General features: G+C 42.2%; 1 protein-coding gene across 12 annotated transcripts in view; it reads left to right on the top strand.

The window, feature by feature from the left end:
- LOC146707960 (nuclear factor 1 X-type-like) overlaps positions 1-26465 on the top strand; it is a 110187-nt gene that overhangs the window by 71983 nt on the left and 11739 nt on the right. For 6 of the 12 annotated variants that reach the window (XM_085459597.1, XM_085459604.1, XM_085459599.1 and 3 more), the window contains 8 exons: positions 14534-14596; positions 15493-15567; positions 15775-15898; positions 16364-16399; positions 16775-16902; positions 17717-17791; positions 22391-22519; positions 25613-25782. In XM_085459597.1, the coding sequence (XP_085315723.1) occupies positions 14534-14596; positions 15493-15567; positions 15775-15898; positions 16364-16399; positions 16775-16902; positions 17717-17791; positions 22391-22519; positions 25613-25782 (800 nt within the window). The remainder of the gene's footprint in view (positions 1-14533; positions 14597-15492; positions 15568-15774; positions 15899-16363; positions 16400-16774; positions 16903-17716; positions 17792-22390; positions 22520-25612; positions 25783-26465) is intronic. The other 6 variants (XM_085459598.1, XM_085459607.1, XM_085459602.1 and 3 more) reach the window with 4 other exon arrangements.

Genomic DNA, 26465 nt, shown 5'->3' with positions numbered 1-26465 from the left:
TGAATTTAAGCGCTTAAATTCAGAAACTACATTTGGACCAGTTTTGGAAGTCTGGGGTTTTCTCATTTGTAGCACACAAATCCTCACTCAGAAATATTTATCTTGAGTATTTTATGTGTCTAAAACTTCATACAAGTTATTTTTTTAAAACAGTGATTGCTACAGCAGTGCACAGTAAATGTTTTAGCGTGGGGAATCCACAGAGTTAGAAAAAGATAGCCTATAGATTTTATTCTGTGCTGAACACCACTAATCTGTCCTTACACCAATATCAGATGGATTCATTAAATCAGTCCAATGGAAAGCAAACATGTTCCTGGGATTTTAGTGTATTAAAGACGTTAAGTTGTGCAGGTCAATGTAATCCGATATATACTTTGATACTGAAAGTATGCATGAGGAAACGAAACAGAGTTGCTTCAGGTGCAGCATAAAAGGAAGAATCAGAGAGACTCGGATTATGTTTAAGAGCATGTTCGGTTCAAAGAGTCAGTAACACTGACAACTAAACTAGGGGTTAACTATTTATGGTGCAGAAAATCTGTAATTTCCATCATCTCAGGGTTAAACTCAAATTTTTTACCAAATTTGTTTTCTAGAACAGGCCCCTAATTGTTTGTGTTCTCTTGTCTGAGTCCAAAATGAGCGTCAGGGGCCTCAAAAAAACTGTGAGAAGAAAAAATTCAGCTGATCAGTGTTGGTTCAGTCATCTCTGAGCATGTTCACACTTGTTCACTCTGAGTTAACAGCATGCATGATGCATTTAAAAAAGCCACCATCAATAAGCTGAAATCCACCATGGCAAAGGGTAAACATGGAGCAGAGCTTCTAGATTGTGCATAGCATGTGACAGTAGAGATTTATCAGGAGCAGGGACAATGAAAGAGCCCAAGTTGGAGTGGAGAAACTGTGTGCACGCCAGTCATTCATAATTTAGCAGACTTTGAGTCCTTTAGTAGCTGATTAACAGTGGCATTTCACAGCATAGAATTAGTTAAATATGTAAATATATTTAATTGATTTTAATTATTCAGATGCAAAGTAGAAGTTGTTTCAGTCATGTACAGTAAATGTTTTGTGACATTCTGATACTTGTTTTATTTTTAGATTCTCATTGACTTCTGAGGAAATAAAACACGTCAGACAGCTCCTTCAGGTTCTGCAAGAGGACCTGAAGAGTATCTCTTGGTTCTCAGGAAGGGTCATGTTATCACAGTAACTGACTGAGACTTCGTTTAACTGACCTAAGGATTAACAAGCTCTTAGTTTTCCCTAAACCCTCTTTCTGAAATAAACCCCTAGTGTGATTGTGGGAAGCTGTACTGTAACTGTGTGTTTAGCTTTAGCTTTGGATCCGGGGTTACACTAAATTTCATTGATTAGGGTCATAGGCTGAGGCTAAGCAAAGCACTGTTAATATGGATTAGCCACACAGCACAGTCAAATACCATGGTCCAGTTGCCATGTGGACAATCAGATAGTCTGTGCGTGTATGTTTTTGCGTCTGTGTGTGTGTGTGTGGGGGGGCTTAGCTGGGGCAGAGTTGCAGGGATGTTGTGTGGGGTGATTGTGGTAAGGAGGTGAATTAGATTTAGAATTAGTATTAGTGAAGAGAAGTTAAGCGGGATGGGCTTACGGGCTAAGCGCTCAGTGGTGGTGGGGATGTGAATCCTTATATAAACACTGATACGCACACATTGAAACAGCAAGATCAATCAATACATGGAAGCTTTTTTTGTTTCTGAATATAATCTATTTAAAATAAGGTAGACAAGAAGAGATGGAAAGAAATGACTGAAGATGGCTGACAAACTAGCACATAGCTCTCTCACACACACACACACACACACACACACACACACACACAAAAGTGGTGTTTTAGCAACTTGTTGTCTCTGGGTACACACATGCTTTGTCTGTGATCAGAACTCTAAGCAGACTGAGGACCTCTGCTGTCTGGCAGAAGCCTTGGGGTCGCCTGATGTCCTCTGCCTGAACTGAGTGCTCTTTTCTGGAGAAAGAGACTGAACATGGCAAGAGGTGATAGAGAGAAAATGTGTGCATGTATACATTATCCAGTAACAATCTCTGTTTTTATCTGTGTCACTTAATCAAATAACTCGTGCTAACTCTTTCACCCTCACACACACGCATATTGACCCCGTGTGGCAGTGATGCAGCTCCCCATTGAGTGTCTATACTTCCAAACAGATGGTGGTCTGCTTTACTGTACAACTGCATCCTGATTGGTTTATCTGCTTGTCTGTGTTGGTTCCCTCTCTTGTTTGTTTGAACCCCAAGCTGTTCGGAGCTGCACTTGCTGTGAGGGTTACCACAATTGCCATTTGTTGGATTATCTTGGCGTCATTGTTCCTTTTTTAAAAAAAATTCTGTCTGTCATGTTGATTTTTTAAATTTTGGGGGGGAAACCATTCTTTCCTGAATTACGGATGTTTTGTTACTAGAAATAAATTAATTAGGGTCCACAAATTGGTGTGGTGAGATTTTTTAAAATATATATTTTGTGGTTTTATAATACTTATTATTGTATATTTGACCTCATGCACTAAGGAGGAGTTTTTTTTCTTTCTTGTGCAGCTAAATACATAGCATCAAATTTTTATCTTTGCTCATGGCGCTCCATCAAAGATTACACCCAAAGATAAACTCACAAAATGCCTGCTGGTGATAGTGACTGCTGGGTCGACTTCAGCCTGTCTGTTGCGCCTGGCTCCAGCTCCCTCACATGACCTCACCCTTTACCCCTCATCCCTCTCATCATCTGCCCTGACCGGGCTGCACAATGGACAAAGAGTGCCTCGAGAGTTTGTGTATGTGTGTGTGTGCTTATGTAAAAATGTGTGAACGTTACCAAGTGCCACGCTGTTTCTTTTTGAGCACGCTCTTGTCTCTCTTTGTGTGGTAAAAGTGCATGCACCGTGAACCAGACTTGATAAGATGGCAGTTTAGTTCCTGAATCCTGGCGCTCGAGGGCACAAGTTCATAGTCTGTCAGCTTTGCCATGTCCGTGCAAACTCCTCTCTTCCTCCTCTGTAATCCTCAGTCTGCATAGCAACAGTCAAACACACGGCGACACATCAGCAACACGGTGAGACACAGAAAATGAACATTGACATGGCGCAAAATGAGCGAACATCAACCCCTTGCCAACCTTGTGAAACTTCGCTATCATTGGCGCATACATTTTGACACGACTGTGATTGGTCACTGCGGGTCCACACCTCTGTGTACACACAAACAGACACTCACACTTATAAACACGTTCAAACACACTGTTTGCTTTGCTTGCCCTACGTTGAGCTGTCTGGCTGGCATCATCTCCAACTGCAGAGCCAAAGGGGCAGAGGTGACCACTGCTTGGCAGAGCAAGCTCCATGTCCTTCCGCTCTTCTCTGAGTGTGTCTGTGTGTTGTCAACGTGACAGCATGACCTCTTTGATCAAGTTTGCTCTCCCGGAGTTTTCCTCCATGTATATACAGTATAATATACACAGCCTTTACATGCAGCCCTGTTTTTGCTCTCCTCCTGTGTTTGCCAACAGCTCCTTTCCTCCTCTCCTGCTAGCATCTCTACTCCTTTTTTCTTTTGATTCCCCCCAACTACCTCCCACAGCGTTCTTAGTTTCTGAATCTCACCCTCCCTCTGTCCTCTTGGCACAGATTGACAGGACAGTCTCTTTGATTGTTCATACTTCCCATTGAGACTCATATTGTGGCAGAACGGAGCCCATTGAATGGTGCACTGTATGAATGCAACCAAGCAGGGGGCAGTGTCCAATATTTACTTCATGCAAAAGTTAATGTTATTTTTATGTGTTTATATTTATTGAAATTATACACTTGGATTTTTTTTCCAGATATATGACTTAGATCACTTAGATGTTATTATAGAGAGAACTTTTTTTTCAGTAGAAAATTATTTTGATTATGAGTTTTATGTATTCCCAATAGAACAATAATAATTTTCAGATGCATTCAAATGGATGTATTCTGTCTTTTCTTTCATCATTCCATTTCTCAGGAGCAAACAACTTAAGAGTTTCTCTGTAATTGGGTCTCTTGCTTTCCAGTGCAGCGTATTCACCCAGCAGACTTATTGACGTATTGTTATGTTCATAAAGTGGCACATTTGCTCTGAATTTTCATTGAAGTGTTCCCCGAGAGAAAAAGACTTGGCTGCTGGAAGAATGTTTGTTATCACTGTTATCTCAGTGGTGCTTTTGGAGGAGTTGGCAACCTTGCTCAGTATCACTTTGTGGATTTGTGTGCATGTGTATGTGTGTGTGTGTGTGTGTGTGTGTGTTGAGGATGTTTTCTCACTCTTATCGAAGTGTCCTTGGCTGCGCAAGTGCACCAACGTTCTATCAGTGTAAATCACCTTCTTTTATGTGTCTTGTAACGAACTGGAAAGAGTTTCAGGCATAAAAGTGAGAGAAAGAATAAAAACAATAATACTTAAGACATGTGCTGGTAAACAGGCAAGGATGTGTGGGCAGAAAGCGAGTGGTCTGTGTTGTTTAAAAGTGTTTGACTGATGCATTGGAACCAGGTAGGTGAATACGTATAAAGATATATTGACTATATTAGACTAACATTAGTCTAATATAGAAAGAGAAAGGAATAAATGGAAGGACAGCCAGTGCTACATGGGGGAGAGACTTACCTTAAAGCACCCCTCTGCTGGCCAGACAGGAAGTGTGTGTAACACCCTCAGCACAAAGACCCACAGTGTGTATCTAGGGCAGCAGGAAAAGGGACCGGGGGAGGAGAAATCCAAGTCTCAACACATGGCCTTCCCTTGCTCTTCAGTTCCATACTCAGCTTAGTACTGTACTTTCTCTGCAACATTTCCAGCTTTCCTTTTACAAAGCTGAAAACTGAGATGCTTCTCATACTCATACTTCCTTTTCTAAACTGCCTTTTAATTTCTTCCTGATTTTGCTTTGCAAAGTTTTATGATTCTTGTGCTGGTTTCTTCAGCTGCAAACATGCATTCTGCCACAGTTTCATTTAGTTATTCTTCTTTCCATTTTCAAATCATGTTCTTTCCCCTGCAAATCTATATTCCCTTGGCTCGCATATCTGTGTCTCTGTATTTCCCCTCTCTCTGTGTCTGTCTGTCTCTGTCTCTTTGTTGAGCAGTGCTCAGCTCCTGATGTTGCAGAGTGTAAGGCATTTTGATTTGAAACACTTTCTTTGAACATGATAGTACGCATACTATGTAAGGGTCTTGCTATCTAAGGGCAAAATGCAGAAGGGATAAGCTCCTACTCACATCTCAATAATATTCACGGCTCCATATTTCTCTTTGATTTTATTCACATCACATCTCTCTCTCTCCCTTTTCATCTCTTTGTCTCCATTTTCTCCATTCCTGGCCTGCTTCTCTGCAGTCTAGAGAGTGAAGTCTGAGCTAACTGAGACGCCTGGCCCAAGGCCTTGTTGCTTTATTTGCATTTCACCATGGTTTACGTGTGCCAGGAAAATGCCACCTGGTGGCGATAGCAAACCACTGCAGCCATTTATTCAGTGTGTGTGTGTGTGTGTGTGTGTGTGTGTGTGTGTGTGTGATTTAGATGTTTGTGTCTTGTGAAAGCCACGTAGGTAGTGAGAATAGTGAGAATAAGTGTACCGCCTCTTCCTCCCTCCTTCTCCCTCCCACATGTTCCCCTTCTTTTTCCCTTTCCGGCCTTTGTGCAGCTGTATTTATTTGGGCTGGACCAGGGCATTGCAGAGACACTGGTCCTTAACACGTTTGGGCCCCCACCCGGTTGACTCCTTTAAGCTGAGTAGAGATGAAGGTTGACAGGGTAATAATGCTGGTGTCAACACCACTTACAGGACAGTTATATCAGTATCAGCTCGGCAGGGGGACGTTCACACTCTGTTAGGCTAGGTCGTGAACCGTGCTGGGGGCCCCCAGCCTCAGCCACAGATACACTCACACATGCATTTCTCTTGAGCTGCTGTTAATGAAGCAGCTTAAATGTACATAATGCAAGGTCTTCATGCTGATATAAAGATAACACAACTTCACGCGTAGATACACGCAAGCTGAACACATTAATTCAGTGTCGATACACTTTTTCCACATTATTTTTAATACATTCACAGAGTACGTTTGTACCAGTGTGTGCTCGCTTGTGTATGTGTGTTAGGCTCTGTGCCTTCTTGTGTCAGCTTAAGTAGGACTCTTGCTCCTTGAGCCCTAGCGCTCCTTCAGGACTTTGAGTGTCTGTCCAAAGGCAAGTCTCGTCAGCATGACTCCAAAGCACAGAATCTCATTTACACTCGACTGTCCATATTAATTATGAATCAGAGTGCTGTCGGAGGCTTCTGTGACCGCATTGCATAGCAATGATCACTGTAACCAAATGGGATACTTAGAAGCATTCCTGCCTCACAAAACCTTTTATTGCCTCGATTACTAAATGAAACTATAAACATGCAGAATGTGCTGAGAGCTTTTGTTGTGTCTTGCAGAGAGTTCATAAAGGATTCAGATTTGATCTCACAACTCCAAAGTACAAAAACTTGGTGTAACAAAATCAAAGCATATTGCAGTGTTTTGTAAATTATCATTGACCTGTGTTGTACTGCCGATAGTGTAACAGCACGTTACCTGTTTCATCACAAGAACTGTGCTAGGTTTAAAAATGGGGACATACTTTAACTGAAATCCTTCAAACACTTTGTAACTTTGCAATTCCTTTCCATAGTACAGGCTTTTAGGGGCTGAAGATACAAAATGATTAAGTGTAGTCTCTCATGACCAAACCAATCTCCACAGTACCAGAAAAGCAGCTAGAAGCCCTCCTGATCATAGAGAAAAATAAACTTTCTTAGTTTTATCTTTTAAACAACAATTCCCAGCAGTGCCACTGCAAAAGATGTCTCTGAGAAACCTTGTTGAATTTTGTTTTAACTTTTTGTTGAAACTGAGGTTGTTAATGTTGTTTCATGAAGTAAAGAGCTTAGACTCAGTCTTCATCTAATGTGACTGGAGCCCAAATGGTTTATCACTTATATAAATGGCATTCTTGATGCTATGAACATCAGTAGTATTCAGCATAGATTTGTGCTCTCGCCTTCTACACACAGACATCTCTAAATTTTCCTTCAATTTTTTAATTGTTATGCAACTTAGAGGGTCACATCTCCAGATCCTTAACCATTTTTCTTTGAGCAACATCGTTGTTAAAATTGTCAGTGGTTCTCTTTTACACTGATCTTCATCCCTTCATCCCAAATCATGATTCCACCCGCCAGCTGATATTAACGCCATCACATCATCACTTATTTATTTTTTACCTCATGGCTTTTTACCCCTGTCTCATAACTTTCCACCATGCAGACTTTTTTGGAATGCATTTGAGGCCTAAAAAGCAGGCATTAATTTGTTCTTACAAATAAACTAAAGGTGTCCTGACAAACATTATATATCTTGTCTTCAAACTGTTTGGAATGACATACTGTACAAGTCAAAGTAAATTTAGAAACTCCTGCTGTATTTATTTACATTTTCCATACTGTTGCTCTTTCCAACTTGAGGTTGTATTTTGCTGTCTGCCTTTGGATACACTTCTGTTTCTTTAGCATTAAACAAGGAAAACCACACTTGTGAATAGTACAAATACAAAGATATAAATGGTTTCACCACTGAGCGCTCCGTAAACATTTACATAAATTCAGACGGGGCAGTAATAAAAAAAAAAAAAGGTTAATGTTTGTGTGTTAAAATAAACACCAGACTGTGGCAAAAATATTCTCACATCTGCATAGTAAATACAGTATTATAAAGACCTCTGTGGGGGAAAAAAATCCCCTGTGTTTTGTTATTTTTCACTTTATCTGCATTCTTCTTCTTTATTTTATTTTTTTGGGGGGGGGAATCGGTGACTTAGAGTAATCTGACACGCTTCCCATACTGGCAAGATTAACAGAATGCATTGTTTCACAGGCTCTGATTTAAGGAAGCATGCCACGACGTGTGTGTAGATGCTAAGTCTGTGACTCATTTTCAGCTCAATACAGTAAACTTGTAGAGCGGGGCAATATGGGTTAAAAATCTTAAAACTTTGATCAAGCACTGTGGCTTACTTTAATGCCACAAGTGAATGACTTTACACATCTACAGGAAACTAACTATTCATGTTTAAACCCATAAATAAAGATTTTTACTACTTATATTTCCTATTTAACAGCACACATTACCGAAGTGTGTGTTGGCTTTTTCTCTTACAGTCAGAATTTCCTAAGTAAGTTATAGGCCTAAAACCTAAGGATTAGCATAACATATATTGTGGCAGCCTGGGAATAATCTTGCAAGTTTATAAAGTCAACATTTTTGGAAAAAACATGTCTCTGGAAACCCAGTGATGGAGAAACTTTGCAGTATACAAGAAATTGCACTGGTGGAGAGAAAAGGTGATGGTAGGATGAGAACAAGGATAAGTGGGGGAATGAGGAACAGAGGAGAATAAATAAGGAGTGGGGTATGTGTGGGCATCCAGCCAGCCAAATACCCTCCAAACCTCCACTTTGACTATCACCCTCTCCACTCGTTGCCTGCGACTTCATGCATCCTCTCTAGACCATAACCCGCTCCCTTTCCCTCTCCCACTTTTCTTTCGCTTCTCTTCCCATCCTCCATACCCCCAAGCCTTGTAATCCCTCCTCTCTGCTCCTCCCACTGCTCTTCCCCCTCACTCCTCTTCCCTCCTCCTCCCCGCTCGCTCCTTCTCTCTTTTTTTCAATCCTTCCCTTCGTCTCTCAGCATCTCTCTCTCCTGGGTCTTCTTGCCATGGTGCGGTGCTGCTGGCAGAGCGTGGGCGCAGGCGGCACACAGACGGGAGCACAGATGGGCAGCAAGCTGCGCAGGGCGGCCAGGCACACCTGCTCCACACACACACACGCGCACACATACACACACACATGCACACACAGAGCCCTACTCTCCCAACCCGCCTCACAGCCTGCCTGGCACAGTGGCACGGTGATACAGGGACACAAACACAAATACACACAGACACACATGTATACATATATAGATACATACATTTATTTGTGCATTCACATAAACAGTTGTGCGTGTGCAGATTTGTAATACATTTTGTATATGCCAGACGAACAGTGAGCATATATAGCAGCTAATTACACCATAGATTTGTCAGTTTCCGCTGACATTTTCGTTCTCTTATGACTCTTATTGATTCAAAGTTTGGCTTCTAAGCAACTTATAAGATTTTCCTCTAAGAGTAAAGATTTGTAAAGGTCACATTCACACTTTGGTTTCAGCACATGGGGATCTGGTTAAGACTTTTAGGACAAAAGCGTTTTTGCTCACATACAGAGATGTATACACTAAATAGCAGAAGTGATGAAGACTTATTAACACAGAAACAGAAATGTTCCCTCGTATGACACAGACTTAAATAATTAAAAAATGAAACAGAAATATATATATATTAAAATAAAAAGGGTAAAAAAAATAATAAAATAACATCCAATAAAAGAGCTGAGTGAACATCTGTGTGGGATAGCCGGGGGGATTAGGAGGGTTTGGAACATTTTAAGCGCATTAAGGATTAAAAAAAGGTCAGAATGTTTAGCAACATACCGATAAACCTCTTAAGCGAAACCCAATTGGGAGGCTGTACCGCGTTATCCTGTGTTTTGGGGAGGAGAGGAGAGGAGAGCTGAGGGGGAGGAGGAGACGGAGGGGGAGTGGTGGAGTTGACATTTGTTCCAACAAGGAGGGGAATCTCAACACATACTGGTAGTTACACACATGCATGCTCACACATATGGACACATGCTGGTTTGATGTGGCTACAGAGTACATTAGCTCACTTGTTGGTTTTCATGTTGATGTTGGCAGTGTGCGTGGTTGTACCGCACATACTCACAAATGACAAGCAGTGTTTATGAATCTGTCAAACAGCGATGTGCCACTGCAGAGCCCACTTGTTACTTCTTTCATTTTTGATCAGCAATGACCAGCAAGATGTATTTTCATTGTCAGGAGACGATATGAAGATTTGCGGTCTCTCACTGTTTTATGTCTATGTCAAGAGTATATCAATTAAAAAGAAAAAAATATAGGAATTGTAATATGGATTATTGAGTATTGATTTAAATGTTCCAAGCGAAATAATCATCTTGAGCAATGTCCTGACACGTTTCAGATTTTCCTCAAATCACAGAGGTCTAGTTAGTTTATCCGTCCAAAGGACTGATGAGCTTATGCCGTAGCAAGGCATCTGGCCACAATCCACAGTCGCTACTCCTCCTACAGTGTTGGTCAGAATTTAATCAAATGTACAAATGTGCTTGAGGTCAAGGTAACATGGTTCATTTTATAGACAATAAATTGTAACAGATTAAGCCTTTTTCTCTTTGGTTTAATTGCATTGGTGCCTCAGTTTTTACACCTTTGAGCACTTTCAGTTTGTTACTGACCCAGAGTTCTTTCAGGTGATGAAATTTGTAACGGAGTTAGTCCTCACTTGAGTACACACAGCTTTAGCGTCTTCCGATGACCAAAACAGTTGAAAAAGCCACTGAGCTAAAACCTTTATCCACATCTGTGGAACAGATGTTGGATTGATTAGTTGTTTGTTGGGGAGGATTCTTTAATAGATCCATTTGTGACCTTGGAGATTAACAGCGCAGGAGGTAATATTGGGGAAAGAGTGATTAGTGAAGAAAATTTAATAGCTTAGGAATTATTATAACTAATGAGGATATCATATGTTTTTTAAAAAAATGAGGAGAAGGAGAATCCTCCACTTGACCTCATGAAAATTAGGAGGAAAGCCACAGGAATTAGTGCTGGGTGTCAGAGAGATGGTAAGAAGGATTGCAACCTAGAGAGCACAGCCACAGTCAGATGCATGGTGCTGTATGTCAAAGCCATGATGAGTTGGGTTGTGTGGATTGTAGCGGAGTTGTAAGAGAGAAAAGTCTGCAATCAGCAATCAGACAGTATAAAGAACCAGCACAGAGAGAAAGCAGATGCTCAGCTAAAACTCACTACACTATTTATTTATTTAAAATTAAAAAAATTATTATTTAAAATGATTATAAACTAATGATTAAAAATCCAAACAAATAATTAGCACTCATTTACTTTGAGCGTACACCAGCATTTAGTTGTGCAAAGTCAAGTTTGTTGATAACCAGCTCTCATTTTTAGGGACTTACGACATCCCAATTTACTCTTTACTTCCAGGATGTTGCACATAAAAGTGAAATCCAGGGGAAAATTTTAGTGCAAAGCCAATGTTTAGCTAAGTTTTAGTTAATCACTGTGATACTCACTTACCTAAATGGTTACATCAACAGTGATGGATGGGCTGAATCACATAAAGTCCGTCATGAATAACTGTATATATTTGTATATTCATACACTGTTATCAGAGTAGAGTTTGCGTGGGCTTCTCATGTGCACCATCAGGACACAATGCATACACTGTTTTTCTTTGTATGTCGTCTTTTTAATTCACTGGGTTCAAGCGGCTGCGGAGTAGGCTGAAAGGTTTGAAGTCAGAGATGGGTTGCTGGTGGAGGACGCAGAGGGGCATCTGAGGGAGGGAGTGGCTGCAGGACTCTGATTGGGGTTGCTGAAGGGAGGGCTTTAGGGGGCTGCGGTGAGAAGATAAGGGGCTGGATGCGTGGATGGAGGGTGTTGAGTGTAGAGTGGGGGGTTGTGGCTGCTGTCGTAGGCTGCAGCATGCACAGCAGTGATAACCAGACCTCTGTCTTACCTCCCTCTCGCCCTGTCCTCCTCACTCATCTCTACAGCTTTATGATGCACTGTTGAACTCAACAGTGGCACCTATTTCCAATGAGTGATGTTGCGATGTGTTGTAAGCACAGTCTTAGTAGGCTAAAGAGCCTGAGCTCAGAGCAATAGAGCCACAGCTGTTGATAGCTTCAGTATCTATGTAGGTTATCATATTGTGCAGTTTGCAGAAAAAGATTTTCAAGAGCTGAATAAACTCTGTAGGTGGGAAAATAGTATTATCAAAAGTTCTTTGCTTAGAATAAAAAAGAATACATAAATAAGATGAAAAATCAGAGCGATAATAGGAGTCTCTGTATCAATCGGTCTCATATACTGTGAGAGTTGGTGTGCCCAAAGGCAGTCAAAACCTCAGGGTGATGTTGAGAACAGCTATCAGTTTTCCTGCTGCTACTCATATGTGCCTGTCAGCTCTTATCGATACCATGAGCCTTAGCTTTCACACCTTGACAAGAGCAGAACATGTTCAGGTCATGACAGGCCAACAATAGGCAATTTAAGACAGATGGGCAGAGTTTCCAAGTGCAGGATCTTTCCAGAATGTGATATGTCCATACTGAAAATCAGTTGTTCTCCATTACCCAATAAGATTTGCAGAATATAATTTTAAACCAGAATATGGTATTATCGTTGTTAGGTAAAGCCAAATTCAGGTGATAAGAGCTTCCTGCTGTCACTGCGGTATTGCAGGATGGGCTGAACTTGTTATATTTGTTTAAATATGCCGCAATTATTTGTAACATCTGTCAGGTGGCAGGAGCAGACTGGCTACAGAATAATCCTTCAATTAGTAACTTTCTTAATATCCTAAACAAACAGAACTGAGCATCAGGTGCCACACTTGTTACTGTAAATAATCAACCGTGGCAGCAAATATAAACACAGAACTGTGTTTAAACACTGTATAAACAGAACTGTTTTGTGTGATTATGCATGTCTACTGACATGCATAATCACACAAAACATGATAATAAGTTGTATGCGCCAATATGATTTCTTGAAGCAAATCCACCAAAGGAAATGTTGGTGTAGGAAAGAGGCTACGGACATTTTACAGTTTTTCAAAATTCATGCCTCACACGTGAATTTGTGCAGCTTCGTGGCGGCAGCCATGCTTTCTGTATTAGATTGTGAGATATCTGTAAAGCGTATTGTTCATACAGTAACGGTCCATTGCATCTAAGCGCCATATGCATAGTGTGAGAAATAGTGTTTACATTAATGTAGAGCCCTCCGGTGAAATACTACACAACGGTTAAAAAGTCCATTGAAGTGAGGCTGTTTTCTCCACAGCTTTCATTGGCCACCATATATGTTTACTCTGCGTGTGTACCTCAGTGTTTGTTCACGTGTGTGTACGTGTGTGTGTGTGTGTGTGTCTGAATGTGTCTGTGTGCATGCGTGGCGGGGGCGCAGCCTCGTATGTTTGGAGTGAGTGCCGTCAGTTAGCTGGAATGTGGCACTACCGCCAATGCTAAGATGGCTGCCAAGCTCTAAGATGGCTGCCAGGATTACACCCAGCCAGTGAGAGACACAGAAGAGCGAGACATTCTGCATGAAAAGAGAGGGGAAAAAGAAGCTCTCTTTCATTTCTGTGCTCTTTCTTTCTTTCTTTCTTTCTTTCATTCTCGCTCTTGTCTGTCTCGCCCCTCTCTCGGTGGATAAGCACTGCTTCGTAGGCAGCGAGACAGGTCTGTTATTGTTTCTGCTCAGTAATCTGTGGCTTAGTGTGGCTGCAAGGCAAGTGCTGCTGGCAGGAGTCTGTGTGCTCTGTTATCACCTACAGCCTGCAGACAAACACCTCCTTTAGCTAGCTTACTAGCTAGCAAAAGCCTAGCTAGGCCTGAATGGACGGCCAATGGCATGAGTATCCCACATCACACCAGTCCAGGAAGTGAACTTGGTCTCAGCCACCGGTCTCAAACACCCATGTGTTTTTCTTTGTGACTTGCACTTTTACTCCAACTATCATGTGAATGAAGCCTCAGTAGACCAGTCATAACAGGTGTGCACAGCTGCACACATGTTAGGTTTGCGTTTTATGCGCTTGTGTTTTCTTTGTTATTATTTTATTTCAAAGGGACGAGCGTTGCCTCAATTTTATACAATTTTATACTCTGCGTCAAATCCCTCTGGACGAGCAGGCTGGCCTGGTCAATGTTATCTCTCGATCTGCATGTGTGTATTTATGTGTTTGTTCTTGTAAGGATTACAACATGTATTAAAGTATGAAGCAAAAATTACAGGAAGAAACAGATTGAGAGTGAGTGTTATGTGTGGTTATGTGTGTAAGGTGTTCTGTTTACGCAGACTAAATCCCTACCAGCAAGAAAGTATTAAATAGGATTAGGGAGAGGGATATGATTGCGTGGTTAGATACTAAATGGCATAGCAGCACAGTGTAAATCATCGCACCTTAAGTCTGGAGGGACAGAGGGAAACAGGAGAGAACAGTCTTAGATACAACACTGTCACACAAAAATGTGCGAATTCACACGCACATACATTCGCAAGATGTATACCATACCGCAGCACATACTGTAAGTCCCTCTTATTCCCTCTCACACCTGAAATATCACATTCTTGGCAACATGAACACACAGCTATGACTCATTGAGATGTTGCACGCTTACCAGTATGTTTTTATTAGTTTCTTAAGCATGCAAATCAGATAATAACCATTAGTCTGTCTCTATCCTTTTTGCAGAATCTGGACAATCAGACAGCTCCAGCCAACAAGGGGACACAGACATCAAGCCACCACCCAATGGTGGGTATATGCACAAGCACGTGCCTATGTTCAAACCCTCTTAAATTAGCGTTAAATTAATTTCACCGAGCTCATCAAGCTTCATCCACACTAATTAGTTTTGCTTTAAAACCGAACACTTGAAAATGCATAAGACATGACTGTTCACATACACTGACGATGAGTAGCATGATAAAAGGCAGAATTCAACTGCACAAAAGCTGCTACCAGCTGCCGAATGATTTTAGAGGAATTCGCCATTGGTACTCAAGGATGATTTGCAGAAACTGGTCATGTGGCTGTAACATGAAAAGTCATCAGGCTAATCAGGCATCGAACACAGGTGTATTGAATCCGTGACATCACAGGTTCCCAAAATCAATTTCCAAACTAAAAACCACAGTTTTCAAACTTTTACCTGGCTCAGCAGCGTTTTCAGGGTCCTGATGCAGCAGAATAGTTTGAATGTTAGGTATAAACATGAAATTGCAGACTTAACAGGAGGGACGTTTTACAAACTGACCTGTTGAAACAGCAGCATCCTATTACAGTACCAGGATTATATTCAGTGAGCTCCTAAGGATGACCTGTTCTTTGTGCTTTATTGCGTTGTTCTTCATTTCTATGTGCTTTATTTTAAACATCTGAGATGCTGGGAATGAAAACACCCGAATTCATAAATTACACACTTTAATCTATGAATTCGGGTGTTTTCCCCGATGGTGTGGGCCCATACTTTAGTCCATACAGTGTAATTCAATTGCGTATTCCCATAGATGTTGCTCAGCAAACAGAGTTAGAGATGGAGTCTCCTGAGTTTCAGTTTAACATTTTTTGTGTTTTTGTGTGGGGAGGTGGGTTTTCCCAAAGCTTTTGCGTGTATTTGTAAAAGCTTGATTATTTCCTCGTCTGTACAGGCCACCTGAGTTTCCAGGACTGTTTTGTCACCTCAGGAGTGTGGAATGTGGCAGAGCTGGTCAGAGTGTCTCAGAGTAAGTAGAAAAACCAGATCACGACACAGGCAAAATGCCTGCACATGAGTAATTACAATACAATGCATTTGTTTCCTCATTGAAAAAAAATCTACTGCAACAATGCAGCATAGCATTTTGAGCATATCCTCTTATCTCATGCTGGCATATTTCTCGCTTCCCTTTTCTTTTCTCCCCACATTCCCTTTATATTTGTCTCCTTGTCAGCTCCCGTAGCCACAGCGTCGGGTCCTAACTTCTCACTGGCTGACCTGGACAGCAGCCCCAGTTACTACAACATTAACCAGGTGGCTCTGGGGCGGCGCTCTCTCACCTCCCCTCCTTCTACCAGGTAAATACTCCCCACAGACATGAGTAGTGAAGGTTGTGCAGACGTACAGTATACGTTGCACAGGAAACATCATGGAGAGGTACGGCTGTCTACCATAAGTAGACCGTCTAGTGGGTGAAACCACCATGTGGCTTTAGCAGTTCTGCCTTGGTTAGTGATGCCAAGGGCAAACTTGAGGGAAGTGTGAAATCACAGTACTGTAATATTTACCAACCGTATATTGCTTGTTATCACAAAGATGGCTACAGTACACCATCTCATTGAAGTTTCTTGTTATGAGTGGTGTGCAGCTATGCACTACGAGTCCAGTCCCAGTCTTGGATTCTCTTTATATATGTGTATGTCTCTCAGCTAGCTGCTCTTGTCTTTATGAATGTGTGATGTCTCTTTCTGCTTTTTACTCTCTGGGTCTTTCTTAACCTTTTCTTTCTATCTTCTTACCTCTGTCATCTGCTGTCACTTTAGGTCTGAGGTGGAGTTGTACGCAAACCTTCCAAGGAGGTAGTTATAAACCTGAGCTTAATCTAAAAAATATAAAAGATACAACTTGGCGAGACACATGCACAGGAAAGCACGCACAAACACTTTCAGAAAGTCGTGTGTGACTGCCTCTACTTTCTGACTTTGCCTTCTCTTTCTTCCTTTTCCATTCACAGTTTTGACATTCATTGTGCTTTGTCTGCTCCAAGACTTTGTGATTTTGTTTCCCCTAAAATGCAAAAAAAAAAGTCTGTTTATATGAAAAGTTCTTACTTCTGCTAGGTGTTGTCCTTCCCATCATATATTTTTATTAAAAAAAATCCTACCTGCTCTCACTCTCTCCATTTATCCCTTCCACTTTTACTCCAACCACCAAATATCCTCTCGTGTCTGCAGCTCCACTAAGCGGAAGTCCTTAGATGATAGCGAGCTGGAGAGCCCCACAGATGATGTTTTCTACCCTGGGCGTTCGCCTGCTGCCAGCTCCTCCCAGTCCAGTGCGTGGCCTAATGACATGGAATCAGGTACCCTCCTACCCCACCCCACACCTATCCCTTGAAGCATCATGAAGCTTTTGCACTTTCTGCCTGATTTGCACCCCCAAGTCCAAACTGATCCCTCCATCTGACTTTGTCACTTCTCCCTACCGCAATCTGTTGCTGTCACTGTGGTGATGTACTCAGCCCTGGAGACCACTCATACACCTCCACTCACCTTTCTTAAGGCTCTGTGGCACAGTCTGATCACTCTACTTACAGATACACACAGTAGTTAATTTGCTCATGCTTAGTTAATATATTATTGAAAACAATGGCTGTGTTTGACTAGGATCTGTTTGTATTTAAAAGTTTGGTGTGAAACCATATACTCAAACACGTGAATATAAAATATGTAACCTTGAAACAGAAAATGTTTAAAGTCACATGTCTCGCATATGACAGAAATGCAAATACATGCCTTAATAAAAGAGAGATGAATAATAAAAATGACAATGCTAAATGCACCAAATATTTTAGTTTAGTGTCTCCATTGTTTTGGTAGTAATACTTGTGTCATTTAGCTCCGGACATTTTGCTCTTTATTCTACCTCCTCAATACCTGAACCCCTTTCTTGGTCACTTTTCTTCAAGCATTCATATGTTCTCACCCTCACCTTAACGCCACTATCATGCATACAGTTTACCTGATCTGTTGTCAATTATAAGTGATTCACAACCTCCATCATACACAAATGCTCACACTTAACTCTCTCTCTCTCTCCTGTCTATATATCTTCTCCTCTTTTTTCTCTTATTCTTCCCCTATCTCATTGTTAACAATACCCTTCTTCACTTTCAGTGCAGCACCATTTGGCGAGTGTGCAGGAGAGGAAGATAAAACATGAAAACGATGGCGTGCAGTTTCCTTACCATGGTTAGAACAACATTGATTACACTCATATTTATTTACTATTTATCAGCTTTTATGTAGCTCAGTCATTCCTCTGTGTGTATGTATAAGTGTGTGTGTGTGTGTGTGTGTGTGTATAAAATATAGATAGATAGATAGATAGATAGATAGATAGATAGATAGATAGATAGATAGATAGATAGATAGATAGATAGATAGATAGATAGATAGATAGATAGACACACATTATGTGTGTTTGTGTGTTGCATAAATGTGGGGAGGACAACTATAGCATGCTAAAAGTGTGTAAAACTTTCATTTGTGTTTAGCTGTTTACTAACTGATGTCAATGATGCTGATGAAAGTTTCATTTTTTGTGGTGTAAAGTGCCAGGACTGTAAGGGAATATCCAGTTTTCTGTCATATTTATATAGTGTTACTGTGGTGGAGGGTCATAATAAACATGGGAAAAGTTCCATATAATTTGATCAGTCTGTGTGCAAATAATCCATGTGAGCCAAAAGAGCCAACTGTTCTGTTTTAGACAATTTTTTTCTTCCCCTTAGCTCATTTTTTGTGAGAGTAGATATCCCTAATATGCTCAGCTTTGAGCATATTTAAACTGACAAAGCCAGTTGGAAGAGGTTTGGCTTAATTGGAGGTGGTAGGGAGCTAAATTGTTTTATTTTAGTCAGTGGATGAAATGAGGGTGAGTATAAGATAAAAAAGCATTATTTTGAACTGTAAATCATGCAAAGCCACCCTAGTAGAGTCCAGGATAATACACATGGAGCTGGAAATGTGCACAATAGCTTCATTTAACTAACCGATTTCACCAGATTTCACCAGACTTACACTGACAACACCAGCAGGCATATTCAGTGGCTGCACCCACTCTGGCACTCACACACTTGCACAGTGACTCACTCATATGCATAAACACCCACACACAAGCGCAATGTACATAGACGACCACCCCATACTGGGACTCGCACACTTACAACCCCCCTCACATGCAGACGTTCACACATTTAAATACACGCGCTTATCATACTCCCCACCCCTGCAGGTGTTCAGGTGTCTGCCTTGCCTCCATCTCTCTGTTGCTCCATCCCTCCCTTGCCTCAAATCCCTCATTAGGACTCTTCTGTGGATCAGAGGTGTAAAACCCTTCCTCTTGCTCCCTAGTTCTCCCTTCAGCCCTTCTTCCCTGCGTCCCTTCTGTCTAATTGAAAATGTACAGCAGGAATAGCCCTGGGGAGGGAAAACATGTCAGAGGAGAAAAGGCGGCAAGAGAACCAGAAATTAGGCAAGTGTAAAAGGAAAAGTGGGTGGTGCAAAACAGAAGAGAGGAGAGAAGATGACTTTGGTACTCAAATGGTGAGAGCCAATGAGAGACAGGGGTTATCACGGTGTGAACTAGAGAAGCCAAGAGCCTTGGTTAGGTTTTGCCCCAGACTACTCTCACTCGAGCCTCAGCGTCTGCTCTCCTGCTCCTGCTCTACTTAGCTGTAAATGTAATTAAGAGGCTGCTCATCAGAGCCACAGCAGAGGTTCCTGCACGCCTTAGCGCACCAGAGCCTTACCTCCCAGCTTTTTCCTCTCTCACTTGCTCTCACTTCCTCTGTGTGTCTATGTGTGTGTGTGTGTATAGCGACACCCTTACTATCCAGTGCAGCAAACAGCCGTGTACACTTCCTAATGAGTTTGGCAAATAAGTGTGTAGAGTTGCATGCAAATCTGGACCGTTTCCCCAATTAATTTACAAAATCCAGGCGAAAAATTGAAAAGCCAAAAGCTTTTGTAATTGACGGGCTTTTTTTTGTGGATTTGGTAATCATTTTAAATCGTGGCTAGCACAAGAAGCACGAAGGGGAGAATGTGTGATATTTGGTAGTCTGTGTCTATTTAATAAAATATTCCACCTGCCATTGGGATTTCCTGTTCAGGTGGGGGAATGCAAACAAGCAGGCGCACACACACACACACACACACACACACACACACACACACACACACACACACACACACACACACACACAAACAAACAAAGGAACCCCACAGGTGCACCTCGCAGCCTGTCCATAGCACCATTTACTCTTCTTGACTTCCACTATAACCAACAGAGCCCACACAATCAAAGGCACCCAGAGATGTATGAAGACAGATTCAAATAGATCACACAAACACAGCTACATACAGATATCAGTTAGACACACATGCGCACGCACACACACTTGCACAGCTGAAGCTTGGTCCCAGATGGTGTTTCAATGTATGTGTAGCCTTGGGATCCATGAGGATGCTGGAGACATCTGCTCCACAGGGGCATAGAGGGTTGGGGGAGGTTAGTGGAAGCGATCGAAACAACCACGATTTCATATTAGTTCCAAATGATCGCAAATTTTTCCTAAGACACCAGAGACTTGTGGTGGTGGGAGCTTTGCTTGGTTCTTTGAGTTAAGTGTTACAAGCCCTTGGAGGGATACGGCTGGTTTTGGACATATGCGTCTTAAATCACTGGAGAGAGGAGAATTCCCCAACTTTCCTTTACTTCTTTAAATCACTATCTCCTGTCTTTTCCAACTGTGTGTGAGTGCATGAATATGTGTGTGTTTGCGTCTGTGTGTTCTTCAGAGGCGCATCTGGTGGCAGGCCTGTTAGTGCAAAGAGACAGAAGGGTCATCATGGGAACGCTTGATTGGTTGCCAGTGAAATACTAAGGCTTGCCAGAAGAGGAAACAGTGCAGTTGTGGCACACACACACACACACACACACACACACACACACACACACACGCACACATGCACACGTGCCAGATCAGACCATTGCATAGCCTCTGAAGTAATAAAATATTGTCTTTCCAGTCCCTTGCTGTTTACGACACTGCTATAACTTCCTATATATACAGATGTCAGTCTTCATCTGATCCTCTCTGTGGATCCTGGCTTTCATTTCTATAATTTGGATTCATTTTTTTACTTCTTAAATGAAAACCTACAAGATTGCTTCTCTGAAAATATAATTGTATAATCCACATGGTTCTGGTTTTTACACTTTCCTCTAAATCTCAGCTTTTCCTAGCTTTCCCCTCCGGTGCCTTTCTGTCTTTCAGTCTCAGCAGTCTGCTCTTATTTCCACCTTTCTCCCACCAGTGTGACAGTGTCATAGCAATCACTGCTAACTGCTGGTGTCAGAAGTGGGATCGGGGTTGTTTTCATGCTTGGAATCTGTCTGACAGTACAATACGCCCCCAGACTCCCGCTACATTTGGGTGGGGGGTTATATGTCTGCTAAAGACATAAATGGTTCACACATATTCACTCCCACCTGCTTGAGACTTAACTCTTTCACACAGGGAGGGAAGGTTTTGCACGCCCCCACACTCCCATAGACTTTCACACGTCTCCAGCTGGAGAACTGAGGAGGAATCATATTTAATGCCTTGTTTGATGCGGAGGGGCCACAGAAATAGACTACAAAACAACAGTCTAAAAAAGTTTAAAAAGAGAACAGTGTCGCACCACTCACTTGTTAGGAAGATTAGAAGAAAACTTAGAGAAGAAGAAATTAGTCTATTGTTTCAGCAGTTAAATAAGGCGGCCTTTCAAGTGTGTTGAGACGGGTGTGAGTGTGTGCTCGCAAGAGATAATAACCATACTAAACATCTTATGACATTCCAATTTCATACGTGTTGTCAGAGCAATGCAATAAAGAAAAAGACGCTTCTGCATTTTTCACAGGTTCCGCTTTGCTCTCTTGCTCCCTTGCTCCCTCACATATTTTCATGTCTCCCACGTTCTTCTCGCCTCTCTCGTTCTCCCTCTCCTCTCCCTCTGTCTCCCCTCTCTGTCCGTCTGCTTGTCTTTCGCACTCAGCAGCTGCCGTGTCCATACTGTACAGTGTGTGCTATTTCTGAATGAAGCTGTCTTCTCGTGCAGCCAGCCTGTGAGCTTTGCTGAAGCCAGACCACAGCTAGCTGACTCTGGCTGTATGGTGGCCGTGCTCGTACACAAAAACGCTACAGTTGGCACCTGAAAGAGAGAGAGAAACAGAAAGAGATGAGACAGAAAAACATACATTGGCACAGAAGAGATTATTATAGCTACAGATGTTTTTTGGCACTAAAACAAAAAGCCCAGATTCAGTTTGGGTTTAGGTATTTTTCTCCCTTTTTCCTTTGAAGACACGCACTTAGGTTATGAAATATTACTCAGGCCAAAGCTGGTAGTTGGGAATCCTGAAGTGTGTCTCTGAATTAATAATTACAGAATAGGATTAGGAAAAAAAGGGAAAAATCTTCTGGTCTTTTGAGTATCTTTATGTTTTGTGGTTGCAGTCCTCTGACAGACTCATTCAAGCGAGTCAATGGCCTACAGCCAGAAAGGACAGGGGGACGACAATGCACTGCCATCAACCAATGAGAAAATTTAACAATCTAATAAGAAAGTCGTCACTGTTCAAGTCCCCTTCAATAGGAATCAAACTGATTTTTTTTTTAGTGTAGCCAGTCAAATAAGCAACATTTTGTTGATTAAAACAACCTCTCTCTTTTCCTCCCTCTTACCCCCACTTTTTTTTTTTTTTTTTTTTTTTTTGTTGATCCCATTTTTTTTCGCCAGGACTGTCCTCGCCTGGTTCACTTAAGAAGCCGGGGAAGTTTGATTTCAACGCCCTGACTTCCCAGACGAGGTCTCCCCGCATGGCGTTCACACACCACCCGCTGCCTGTGCTGGCAGGAGTGAGACCAGGTGAGAGCCCTGCCATGACCCCAACAACTCAACCTTTCCCCTCCCCCTTTAAATCTGAAAAAGAGAGAGAAGGAAAGGGAGTGTCAAATCCTAGATTGCAGTATTTACTCCCCCCAAACTCGTCCGGAGACAAAATAAATTCAGCTATCATGTGCCTGAAAATAAAAATCCAAAACGTACTTGCTGAGAAAGCAAACAAAACTTTCCAGTCTTACAGTTGCAACTGCTGAGAAGCAATATGCCTGCAGAGTTTCACCTGTTCAGTGTTACTGCTATCATCACGGCTTGGCATAAATTCCTCTCTCTCTCTTTCAGCCTCTCTCCATCCATCCATTTTTACCACCATCTTTGTGCCTGTGTTTATAATATTACCATCGCATGGTACCAGTGCTGCATCCATGCATTTGTGACTGATTTGCCTCTCATCTTACTGCTTCATGCATTTTGTCGTAACGATTGTAGAAGCCTTGCATTTAAACTGACAAAGCTGTTCACTCTGAAATAATGACCTTGACTGGATATGTAAACTTACCACCATATGGAGCAATCAATCAAGTGAAAGTGAAAATATATATTTTTGAATTTATTAAAAAAGCCAAAGACAGCAAAGAACCAGTATCTGTAGTGACGCTGCCTTTGCTATAGTGCACATTAGAGCCAGCCAGTGCTTCTTTGTTTGGTTTTCCTTCTTTTTACATTTAGACTTACACTGAGGTTGTATTTTTGTTCTTTAAAAGATATGTTTGTTAGTTCTCAGGCGCAAATGCAGATTAAAGAGATTCATAACAACTTAGAAGCCAGCAAGGGAACTGATAAAGTGTTTGAACCCATGTAGTTGCACAGGTGTACAGTGTAGCGGGTAAAATTCTCAAAGTAACCTCCAGTGTTTCCAAGGTCTTGTTTTAATAAAGGCGCTAAGGGGAAGTTGTCCTCGTAAGAGCTTTTCAGTCCTATAGGGTAACCGACATGGTTTGTTCATCTCGAGTCAGAGAATTCCCGAAGTCTCCAGGATCTCAAGTTTGCCAACAAGTCCCCGCAGACTGGTCTCACTTTTCAAAAGAATAAATATGTCCTCCTCTCCCTGTCGCTCCCTCTCATTCCATTTGTCTCTCAAAGGGATGGATTGGTCCGCTGCCAAACCAGACCTGCCATGTAAAGGTCATTTGGACTCATTGCCCTCCATGTTGAAACGTATTGAATTTTACTTGCCCAAAGTATATTTAGATAATATAGTCCTGACTGGATCTGGCAGCATTAAGCCAAGTTGTTTATCTGCTCAGAGCAGTCTCATAGCATCTAAAGAATCCAAAACACCAGATTGAATTTTGAATTGATTTCTAAAATTTCCTCCTGTTTTGCGCACGAGGTGTCAGGGACTAGCTCAGCTTTCTTTGTTTCTCAACTAACTTCATGCACTCTCCAAACTGCGTGTATGTATGTCTGTGTGTGTTTGTGTGTTAGACAGTTGGCGAAAGGTTTTCATGTAATAGAGAGGCTGTAATGAGGCGGCGTAGAGAGATTGTGTCGTGGTGCGTTTGTGCACGTACACACTGATGCACACAAGCGCGTGTGTGTACATTTACACTCTTGTGGAGGACTCTCTGTGCTAAAATGGCTGCCATCCAAATGGAATGTCCCTCGGAGGCCTTGGTTCTATAAAGAGACTGGAGGATGTCGGGAGGGAGGGAAGGAGAGGGGGATGAAAAGAGAGATGGGGCTAGAAAGGAATGGGGGGGAAAGCAGTTATCAACCATGGTTTGCCTTGGATGGGTTGAAGCTGTTAACTCTTGGTGTATAGGTCTAGCGAGTGTGGCTGCTCAGGGGTACGAGCGAGATGGTTTACGTCCTGTTTTTGGCTCCAGACTCACATGGAGAGCTGCCAGATTAACTGTTGCCTGATTATATTAGTCTGGAGTGTCGGCCATTGTGGCAGCGATTACACACAGACACACAACAATATACTGTATGTAAAAAGACACACGCAAGCTGCGCCAGACACGGCAACCCATTCATATGCATACACTACAAAACTACACATACTGACATGGAAACACACACACACAAAAGAGAACCCACAGGCACGGTGCTGACACAAAAAGGCTTGAACATCAGTTTCACCAAACATGGAAACTTTGAACTTCACTTTGTGAGTACAGTATCCACAAGAGATAGTAGGTGACAGACATAATCACAGATGCTTGTACGCCAGACTCCCCTCACCTAGCAGCTTGCCTCTTTAGTTTGGTGTGCCAAATTGCCAAAGCCATAGAATCACAGCAGACAGGACAGACAGTGGAGCCTAGATTGTGAATGTGTGTGTGTGTGGTTGGCTGGCTGGCTGACTAATGTCTCTGGGAGGTGTTTTGTGGTCGGTTGGGAGCAGAGGGGAGATTCTCTCTCAAGCTTCAAACTACTGGGCAGAACCGCACAGCAAGGATACGCTGCTGATTGATTACACATCACTGACAAGCAATAAAACAAAAGTGGAAAAACCCAGTGTGTGTGTCCGTGTGTGAGTGTGACTCTGTCATACCCGAGCAGTGTGTGTGTGTGTGTGTGTGTGTGTGGGTGAGAGAGAGAAATGAAGAGGGAGCAGAAGGCAGAAAATACTGTAACACACTAGCGTTTATGTGGCTGTGAAACTGTGTGTGTGCATGTGTTGTGATGCCAGGCTTACCAGAGGTACAGAGAAATCTAGTGGGCTGATTTATAAAATGAATGGGACCAGATGTTGCTCAATAGCCAGGGATAATGCCAGTCATTTGTAAGCAGAAACAGCTTCAGTCAGTCAACCACAAGAGTGTCACAGCTATTTTCTGCGTTAGGACAATAATGGGGCCTAAATGACAACTTGGACATTGATGCCAGCTGTCTTAGCGCTTAGTTAAAATATATGCATGTTCATGTTAGCATAGGTGTCGTAGGTGTGCATGTTCATGTACTCTCTATCATAGTGTGCTGTATTTGTGTAGAAATACAACAGAATGACCTTAAGCTCACTGCATTTGTTTTCCACTTTCGGTCTCTCTTCTTTTTATGTTTCTCTTCCTCCTCCCCTTTCCTTTCCTCTCTCCTATCTACTTTTCTTCTCAGGGAGTCCCCGTGCCTCAGCCTCAGCCCTGCACTTCCCTTCCTCCTCTATCATCCAGCAGTCCAGCCCGTACTTCACCCACCCCACCATACGCTACCATCACCACCAGGACCCGCTTAAGGAGTTTGTGCAGTTTGTCTGCACCGACGGCACAGGCCAGCCCAGCGCACAGGTAAGTTTTCTATGGATCCTGCAAAAGGAGGAGCAGTGCCTGAAGGATGGTGTGCTACATTAGTTTGGAAAACAAACTACTATGAAATATTATTAAAACTGGTGTATTTATTAATGGAAGTTACTGAAGAGGATGTAGTGCAAACAAGTAAATACACAGAAGGTGCAGTAAGCCAAAACCTGCATACAGAACAATCTTTATGAAGTGAAACGGCTCCACCAGGGATGGTCGCAGGGCAAATCAACAGGAGGAGGGGGCCAGATGTGCTTAATCAGAAAAAACTCAGCTGGAGGAAATTATGGGGGAAGACGCCAGAGCACATTTTCATCACAGGCTCAATATAATATAATGCCATGCCTTCTCCCAGAATTGGAAGATTATGCCCGTCTGAAATGTTCAGATGGGGAGGGGTCTGTCAGGAACAGAAGCCTTTGTAGCGTGGCCGGCCATATTGTAGGTATGCACTGGGTTAAACGTTTACTTTAGAGAAGCAAGGCTGAAAGCTTTGGCGAGACCAGATTTGTAGACAGATCAAGATTAATTTTGTTTGGAGAGTATCCTTGGAAGAAACCAGAAGTAGATATTTAAAGACTACATCTGTGCTCCAGTAGTGATTTATTGACTGTCATCCTTTGTGACATTCCTTTACTCTCCAAAACTCTCTCTAGAGGTAAATGCCCCTT

This window comes from Copadichromis virginalis, linkage group LG6 (assembly GCF_057382275.1).
Source record: "Copadichromis virginalis isolate Kocher_CV1m ecotype Utaka linkage group LG6, C_Virginalis_male_GT1.1, whole genome shotgun sequence".
NCBI lineage: Eukaryota > Metazoa > Chordata > Actinopteri > Cichliformes > Cichlidae > Copadichromis > Copadichromis virginalis.
The sequence above is the reverse complement of the archived record's forward strand: the minus strand, read 5'-3'. Positions and strand labels throughout refer to the sequence as shown.